Consider the following 9353-nt stretch of genomic DNA (forward strand, 5'->3'; position numbering starts at 1 on the left):
ACGAGCAACAGATGGTAGAGCGATATGGCGATGACTCTACTCAGCATCCGCCTTTTGATCTTGCAGCATGGGTGACTCCAACCGGTGAACCCAAAAAAGGTCATGAGTTTGAGTTTGGGAATAATATGAACACCACACCAGTCGTTGCCTTCTGCAGCCAGGGCTCTCAGAGTTCTTCTGCTAGCATTAACTCCCAATGTCTGATTGACCCTGTTATTTATTGGGATGGTGTCCGCCAACTTTTTTAGGACACAATGCGTGACTTTTTACATGAAGCCATTCCCAACCTTATCCATAATGAGTTATGCAACTTTTTTCGGGATAAGAGAACTTCGTCTACCTTCAGCATGAGCTCTGGTGCCTGTCAGTTATGTATACAATTTTTATGACAGCCTTAGAACACATATATGCATGATTGAATCACTATGGATTTTAGTTCACTGCCTTATAACATATATATGCATGATTGAATCACTATGAAAGTTTTTTGACAGCCTTAGAACACATATATGCATGATTGAATCACTATGAATTTTTTTGACAACCTTAGACCACATATATGTATGATTGAATTACTCTAAATTTTATTTGACAACCTTAGAACACATATATGCATGATTGAATAACTATAATTTTTTTTACACCTTTAGAACACATATATGCATGATTGAATCACTATACAGTTTTTATGACAGCCTTAGAAGACATATATGCATGATTGAATCACTATGGATTTTATTTCACTGCCTTATAACACATATATGCATGATTGAATCACTATGAAAGTTTTTTGACAACCTTAGAACACATATATGCATGATTGAATCACTATGAATTTTTTTGACAACCTTAGACCACATATATGTATGATTGAATTACTCTAAATCTTATTTGACAACCTTAGAACACATATATGCATGATTGAATCACTATAATTTTTTTGACACCTTTAGAACACATATATGCATGATTGAATCACTATACAATTTTTATGACAGCCTTAGAACACATATATGCATGATTGAATCACTATGAATTTTATTTCATTGCCTTATAACACATATATGCATGATTGAATCACTATGAAAGTTTTTTGACAACCTTAGACCACATATATGTATGATTAAATCACTATAAATTTTATTTGACAACCTTAGAACATATATATGCATGATTAAATCACTATAAATTTTTTTGACACCTTTAGAACACATATATGCATGATTGAATCACTATACAATTTTTATGACAGCCTTAGAATACATATATGCATTATTGAATCACTATGGATTTTATTTGACAACCTTAGAACACATATATGCATGATTGAATCACTATGAATTTTTTTTTGACAACCTTGGAACACATATATGCATGATTGAATCACTATGAATTTTTTATGACACCCTTATAACACATATATGCATGATTGAATCACTATGATTTTTTTTTTACAACCTTAGAACACATATATGCATCATTGAATCACTATGTAATTTTTTTGACAACCATACAACATATATATGCATGATCGAATCACTATGAACTTTTATTGACAGCCTTAGAACACATATATGCATGATTGAATCATTATGAAATTTATTTGACAACCTTAAAAAACATATATGCATGCTTGAATCACTATGACATTTTTTGACAACATTAGAACACATATCTGCATGATTTAATCACTATGATTTTTTTTTGTCAGCCTTAGAACAAATATATAAAATGATTGAATTAGTATAAATTTTTTTGACAGCGTTAGAACACATATATGCATGATTGAATCACTATAATTTTTTTTGACAACCTTAGAACACATATATGCATGATTGAATCACTATGAAATTTTTTTGACAGCCTTATAACACATATATGCATGATTGAATCATTATAAAAGTTTTTTGACAACCTTAGAACACATATAAGCATGATTGAATCACTATAAATTTTTTTTGACAACCTCTAAATTCTGTTAGTGTCCTTCACTTTATTGCTAGTCTATGTGTTAGTTAGCCATGTTACTTTGATTGCCTTAGATTAGGTGCATTGCATATAATTTATTTCATTATATTTTGTTCATCAATACTAACATTTCGGTTCTCTTGTAGGATGCTAAAGATGATCAGCGTAAAGGCTAATGTAGACATGGATGGAGGGGCAGATCGAGACAATGAAGAGGATGATGCTCTGAATCTTGGCGAGGATTAGCTTCAAGTGTTGAATTTATTTCATGTACTTGTTGTTTCAAACAAAACTCTTTATATATGTTTACTTGTATAATTAGAACTTGGCAAAGATTATACTGGGTTGTTAAATTTGTTTCACTTATAACTTGTGTTAAATTTGTTTTACCTACTTTGTATATGTAATTTTTATGTGTGCTTTATTTTTTATACACAGGTTATATAAATTGTTTCTCGATATTTATATTTCAAACAAAATTGTTTTATTTTTTTTTTAAATGTTACGACGGATTAGCGATGAATATTATCCATCGCTAATATTCAGTGATGGATTTTTTAAAGAAATTCAGTCACAAAATGGCGATGATATTTGGCGATGAATAATATCTGTCGCCAATTTAGCAACGAATTAGGGATGGATATTTATCTATCTCAAAAATTGAATTAGCTGATGTTTTACGACAGAATGTAATTTATCGCTAAATGGATGACGAATATCAGAGACGGATACGTATTCATCGTTAAATTTTAGGGACGGACATGTATTTGTTGCAAAACCAAATCAATGCTTATTTAGCGATGGAGTAATGACAGATTATGACATTCTCTAATCCATCATGAATTAGCGATGAAAGTAGCGACAAATCAATTCTGTCACTAATTAGCGATCAAGAAATTGCGACAGACGCTATCCATCGCTAAGCCGTTGCCAATTCATCGCTAAACACTTTAGCGACGGATAGCGTCTGACACTAATTTGCAGAATTCTTATAGTGTTAAGGTTTTTGGTAGATTTTTTATTCTTTTTAATTTTCAATAATTAGATATGAATGTTTCTTGATTATTTTTATTAATAGATTAGTTATTTATTTATTGAATCACGTTTTTGTTACTTTTCTTGCATGTTAATTAGTTTTTGTTAATTTTAATTAGTTTTCATTTAATTACTAGCTTAAATTTGAAATCAGTACTGTAAATCTTTATTTATTTTAATTCTTTTAATTCAACTGAGTAGATTAGAGTTATTTATTGTTCTTATTAGTTAGTTAAAATTAATATTTAGTTTCAGAAATTACCTTTTAAAAATTAGATTAGAACTGGTTGTTAAATTATTTAATTAATAGCCGAATTGGATAGTTAATCATTATTTCTTATTTTTAATTGGCAACTTTAGTTCAGTTAATTCCCGTTTTCACAGTAGTTAAATTAGTATTATGTTAGTTTAATGTCGTTAAATTAGATTAGATTAAAATTAGTCTAATTTAGATAAAATAATTTAGCCGATTCCTTCCTTTTCTTAATTATCGTTTTAGCCTAGTTTAGATTAATCTTTTTATTGTGTTTTGCTACAAATTAATATTTGTTTAATTCAGTTAGTCAATTACATTTGATTTACATAATTTAATTTTAGTTAGTTTAGTTTAATTTTATCTTGCTAATAGCTTTAGTTTAGATAAATTATTAGCCAACTCTTGTTTCTAGTTTTCAATTAATTACATTAATAGGTTAGTTTTATTATTCAATTCAAGTTGTTATTAGTTTGTTTTGACTTCCTTAGAGTAAATTAATTAATTAGAACTTTGTATTCGGTTAGGTACTTTCTTTATCAAATTAATTGAATAAGTAATTCTTGAAATTCAGTTCTTACTTCTTGATAGTCTAGTTAATTAGTATAGTTAGCAAGTTAGTTATTATTGATTCTTAAATTCGGTCAGTATGTTTATTATTTGTTAGTTGTTATATTAGTGATAGGTTAATTGCTATTTTTTGTCATTTAGTGAGTTAGCTTTAGTTAGTTTTAATTATTGTCATAAGGTTAGCATGATTTCTTTATTCATGTTTTAGTTAGTTAGTGTAATTCAAGTTAGTTAATTTTTATCTTTTAGTTGTTAGTTAGATTCATTCTTTGAATTTGTGTCTTTAGTTAGTTGATTGAATTTAATTTAATTAATTTCAATGGGGTAGTGAATTAGAATAATTAATGTCCCTTTTTAAGAACCCTTTGTGGTTTTTCTAAATTTTGTAAACCTTACCATAATCCCTCTTTTTATTTCATAGGCCCTTTAGTTGAGTTCCCTTTTTATTTATTGTTCTCCTTCAACAGTGTACTATTATCCCTTATTTAATTGAATATACCTTAATACATTGTTAGAAGCTGGAAGGTCTCTTTTTATTTTTTTTTATATTATAGGTCCTTACTATGCCAACATAAGGAGGAGGGTGGGCTGAAGTGGATATAAAAGGAGAGGATTATACAACTTCCTGAATTTTATTTGAGGGCCCAAATTTAGTTCAAATTTTTATCGTTTTTGTTCCATTTTTATTTTTAGTTAGCTTATAATTAAAGATAGTGCAATTTTCTTTTTAAGGTATTAATAAAGTAAGCCCTTTTATGAATTATTTTACCTAAGTTCTGTTTCCTGTGGAGACGATCCAACTTGCTACTCTGCAATGGTGCAAGAACTGGTCTTAAAATTATTATTTGGTATGCAGTTCTTAATTTAAAAATATTATTTTCAAAATCATCACCATTAAGGACTTGATCACCCTACATCTTGAGTTGTAGGACTCAAGGCCTGACGGAGGGCAATCAGGCACAAAATTTGTGTCATGTGATTGCACCTAATCCAAACTCTCATCTTTAGGACATAATCTATCCACTGTAGGGCCCAACAGCAGATAATGGGTCTGATCCTCACTCTTCTTCATCGGATCAACTCTCTTTATAAAGAGAATGAGTCTGACCAAGGGTACCCCAGACAATTTTAAAAGCCGTTCAAGCTCGAGATGAACGGGATCTAGAGTTCTTGGAACGGATGGCCAAGAGCAAAGCAATCTGTCCATGGTGGTTGGATGCCATTCATCTGTTGGCTGGACGGCATCCAAAGAATCTCTGACGGTAATAATGTCAAGGGTACCCTTGACCTGATCCACCAAAATTTCATGACCCAAAAACTCATTACTTTTACATTGAAAAAGCATAATTTGGTGCATGATCCCTAGGAAATACATCATGTTGAATGCATCTATGAGGTCAAATTGGGTCGGATGCAACTTGCACTTATGATCGCCAATTGGATTGCACAGAGTCTATAGACAGCTGGCCGTACAAGATGCGTGTGGGTTGAGAGAGAGAGAGAGAGAGAGAGAGAGAGAGAGAGAGAGAGAGAGTTTTAATATATGGATTTTCAAAATGAATTCAAACAATTAAATTTTAAAAAATGTTTTCCAAAGAGGGAGTATTCTCTCAGTGTTGCAATAACATAATCCAAGTGAAACTATGGATAAAACTTGACATAATACATAGCTGAAATTGCTTTTCTTGCCATTGATATAAAATTTAGAGCATAATGTTTGAACTTTGAAATATGATTCATCTTCTATCATGGAAAATGGAAAATACTTATATAGGATATAGAGCTTTTTCTTTTCTTTTTTAATAATCCAAGGTAAACACCCTCCCCCCTACCTGAATTCACCGACCGCACATTGGTTGGCCTCCCGTTGGTAAAACCCTTGAGGTCCTCCCTGCCTACCGGGGAGTACACCCAGTTTCGGCCTTGCGGCAAGGGGCACCACTCGGGTTTTTTAACTTGTGACATATAGGTTGAGCTCTTGTGGGCTAGGATATAGAGCTAACTGAAATGCAAATACATGCCTCCTCTTTCCAGTTTGACAAAACAATCCATGTTTTGCACTTTGATGATGATGTGCAGAATAGCACTGTCATTGGCACAGCTCTACCAGTAGCTGCCCAAGTCATGATAGCCATTCACATTGGGAATGTAGAATGATTACAGGACAGACCAAAAATTCCTTATCCCCACCAGAATGCAATGACATGAGTTCCCATTCATCTTGGAGCTGCACAATGATTAGAGGGAAAATTAAAATTTTCTTGTACACTAGAAACATGTAAGTGCCATCTTCTATAATAAAAAGCATTCAGAGCAGATGTGATGCACCTAGAACCAAAGGTGCCTCTGTGTGTATGCAGACCGTGATTAGAACCAGAAAGAGCAGGAGCACTTTCAGGAAGGAGCCTCAACCATGCATTAGAATCCAGAAGCTCACTCCTTTCCTGAAATAGTGTCCCTTGTAACTACAAGTGATAAAAAATGGAATTGTGGCGTAAACCAGTAAATCAGTGATTCCTAAACTGCTGGCTCAAAAGCATGTTAATAAAGAAACTCAACAACAGCAGTGCAATAAGCAACACCGAGTGGCTAAGCTTTTCATGCTTCTTTTTTCATTATCTTTGTCTATCTGACAGCAGTACTACTTGCCACCACCTTCAATCTGAACACCACTTCTGTTCTGCAAAAACAATTTTCCAAATCCATTGCGACTTTCTTCTGCAATCGCCATTGCTGAAGATGACGAGGATGACAATGATGTTGATGATGATGACTCAAAGTCTTTGGCATTTACATTAGGCTCTAACACATGAACACGATTAGAGCACTCAGATATAGTAGTTTCTGGAACAGGTGACCCTATTCTGTTGCGATCGACCATATAGGCTTCAAGCATTAGCTCATCAAAGCTTGCCAAAGCCTTCAACTGCCTACCAAGTGATGCAATGGTTTTCTGACACTCAGCAAGCTTTGCAGCTGCAACTGCCAATTCCTTCTCCTATAAGACACATGAAAAGAAATGTGGAGAACAACAGTTCAGTTTATAAAACTTTTGTAATAGAAAGATGTGATGCAACTACCAATACAAACCTGTCTCATTTTCAGATCATAGTTGGAATTTTCTGCTCGCAACCATTCAGACTCCCGATCATGAACATTTCTTTGATCCAGTGTTTCCTTAAGATTGTGGCACTGTACATGAAGTCTGGCTGTGAAAGCCCTTTCTTCCTCAAGCTTAGCCTCTAACATTTCTATATTGGTTCTCAATGTGCAGACATTAGCATTTGCTGCATGTAGCTCCATTTCAACTGCTATCTTTTGTATGTGTAGGGCCTCAAAGTCCAGTTCAGAAGTTCTATTTGCATCCTTAGCAGATGACAATTGCTTCTGCAATTCAATCATGTTCTTCTCAGTTTCCATGAGCCGTCTATTGGCAATTTCTAAGTGTTCTTGGCATTCAGATAAAGCAGTCTCTAATCCTATTTTCTCTGCTCTTAACTTCTCTACTTGCACCTCTAAATCTGGCATTCTGTGCTGCATGGCTTCTGGTTCTTTCAAAATATCGCTGCTAGTTGCTAGGGCAGGCAGGGTATTCTCGCCAGTTTCCTGGCTCAAATTGTTTCCCAAGACTCCATTTTCAGAAGCTGCCAGTTTCTCCATCTCAAGGAAATCATCCATCAGAACAAGATTTCCAGATCCAAAAACAGTTGAGCTTTTCTTGCTACTGACCTCATTCCTGAACTGATCTAGTTCAGCAATTAAAGCAGATGCCCATGAGTCAGAACATCCCAATTCTCTGTCATTCAAGTCCAACCTACCTGACTTACTAGAAGGATTATGGAGCTCCTGAAAATCATTTTTAGTGGCAAGTAAGTGGTCTCCATTATCAGATTGACTATCAGCAAAAGAATCAGAGACTGATGAGGCAACAGATTCCTGCAGTGCTGCTTGGGGCATCTGCCAAATAGGTGACATTTTCCGAGCTAAAGCTTGTAACTTCCGGCATTCGGCTTCAAGCCTTGCTACTTTCTTGATGCTGTTAAGGTGCTGCTTGCTTGCAGTTTCTGCAGATTGAGTACTCAGATCCCTCTCAATGCTTCTCACTTCCAGCTCTTCTGTACATATAAGTAGCTCATGCTTGAGGACTGCATTTTCCTGCCCAGCCAACTCAAGCTTATCTGTCATGTTAGAGGATGGATAATCAACCGTTGTAGCCATGAGCTGGGTCTCAAGCTCAAGAATCCTGCTCTCAAGCTCAAACTTGGCAGCATCCCATTCCCTGGTTTTCTTAACAAGGAGTTCCTGGATCTTTTGCTGTTGCTCCTCTCTTGCCTGATGCAACTGCCAGACATACTCCTTGAGTGCACCGTCAAGATGACCAATATGGTCTTCTAGTTCTGAGTTATGCTGTGTGACAGCTTCGAGTTGCCGCTTCAAAAAGATTGCTTCAGTTTCAGCCATTTCCCAACCTTCAAATAAAGAATAAAGCATACTTCATGATTCAAATTTAACATATACTAGTCATTCAAACTAGTAGGATGTCATATAGTTTCAGACTACCTAAAGACTAATTGCAAAGTTGAGAAATTTCAAACATTGAGTCATGATATATGCACAGTGCAGAGTTTGGCATCACTTACTGAAATTTACCTGAAATGGCTTCTTCAGCAACCCTGACATGTTGCTTCACCAGATCCTCCTTAGCACGCACATTTAACAAAGCAGCTGATAGTCTCTCACTCAGACTCTTCGTAGTCTCATCAGTTGCACCGTAAACTATATTTGATGGTTCCATCTATGGTTGAGAATGAATTGGAGAGGCTCTTGAAACTTCCTGTGCAAGTAAAATTAAAGAGCTTATGTTCAAAACAGAAAATCATGTTCCTCTAAGCTAACGATGCTAGTCCTGCATAGAATACAGTATTCATTCAAGTGAGACTAAAATACTTAGGTAACAGACAATTCTCAAGCTGATTCAGCGTCTATAGTCGCATTAGCTCTTAGTAAACACATATCTTTGAGATCTTTCCAAGTCGTATAATGAAATTATCACAATTTATTGAGCCCATTGGTCACATCCAGTATGAGTTTTGGACATCTAGTATATTTTCTAGTAATGTTTTTAACCTTAAATCATACACCATATATTACTACATTATTTAAAAAGCTCAGAAATTGAAAACTATGCCCCAAACTTTCAACTCATGTTCCAAAAAGCTAGTCTCCATGCCTAGTCAATTTAACACCATTGTTAAACAGTGGTACAAATGCACTGCTATATTTCTTTGTGATCCTATGGCAACCAAATGCTGTGGTTTTATGAGGATATTTATGTCACTTCTGATCCGTTTATGGGTAATCCTAAGGTAATCAAATGCTGTAGTTTTATGAGGATATTTATGTCACTTATGATCCATTCATAGGTGAGAAACATCATTTCCTTCAAGCCCTCTAACATGTACATGTTTTAGAATATTTTGAGATCAGACCTACGAACAATTTCATCATTTTATTTTACAGAACCTTA

The 9353-nt window shown here is 34.3% G+C and overlaps 1 protein-coding gene across 1 annotated transcript; it reads right to left on the bottom strand.

Annotated features, from left to right (window-relative positions):
- Positions 1 to 6467: 6467 nt before the first annotated feature.
- Positions 6468 to 8621, bottom strand: LOC149848762 (filament-like plant protein). Its single transcript, XM_090005205.1, has 3 exons — positions 8477 to 8621; positions 6917 to 8295; positions 6468 to 6824 (listed from the first exon to the last, which is right to left on the bottom strand). The coding sequence occupies exons 1-3, from the start codon at positions 8619 to 8621 to the stop codon at positions 6468 to 6470; spliced, it is 1881 nt and encodes a 626-aa protein (XP_089861331.1).
- Positions 8622 to 9353: the final 732 nt, after the last annotated feature.

Source organism: Nuphar pumila, chromosome 1 (assembly GCF_984573655.1).
Source record: "Nuphar pumila chromosome 1, dmNupPumi1.hap1.1, whole genome shotgun sequence".
Classification (NCBI taxonomy): domain Eukaryota; kingdom Viridiplantae; phylum Streptophyta; class Magnoliopsida; order Nymphaeales; family Nymphaeaceae; genus Nuphar; species Nuphar pumila.

Coding starts and splice junctions, on each gene's coding strand:
- LOC149848762 (XM_090005205.1), bottom strand. CDS start 8,621: ATGGAACCATCAAATATAGTTTACGGTGCAACTGATGAGACTACGAAG. Junction 8,296..8,476: donor TGCTGAAGAAGCCATTTCAG/GTAAATTTCAGT, acceptor CTTTATTTGAAG/GTTGGGAAATGGCTGAAACT. Junction 6,825..6,916: donor ATGATCTGAAAATGAGACAG/GTTTGTATTGGT, acceptor TGTGTCTTATAG/GAGAAGGAATTGGCAGTTGC.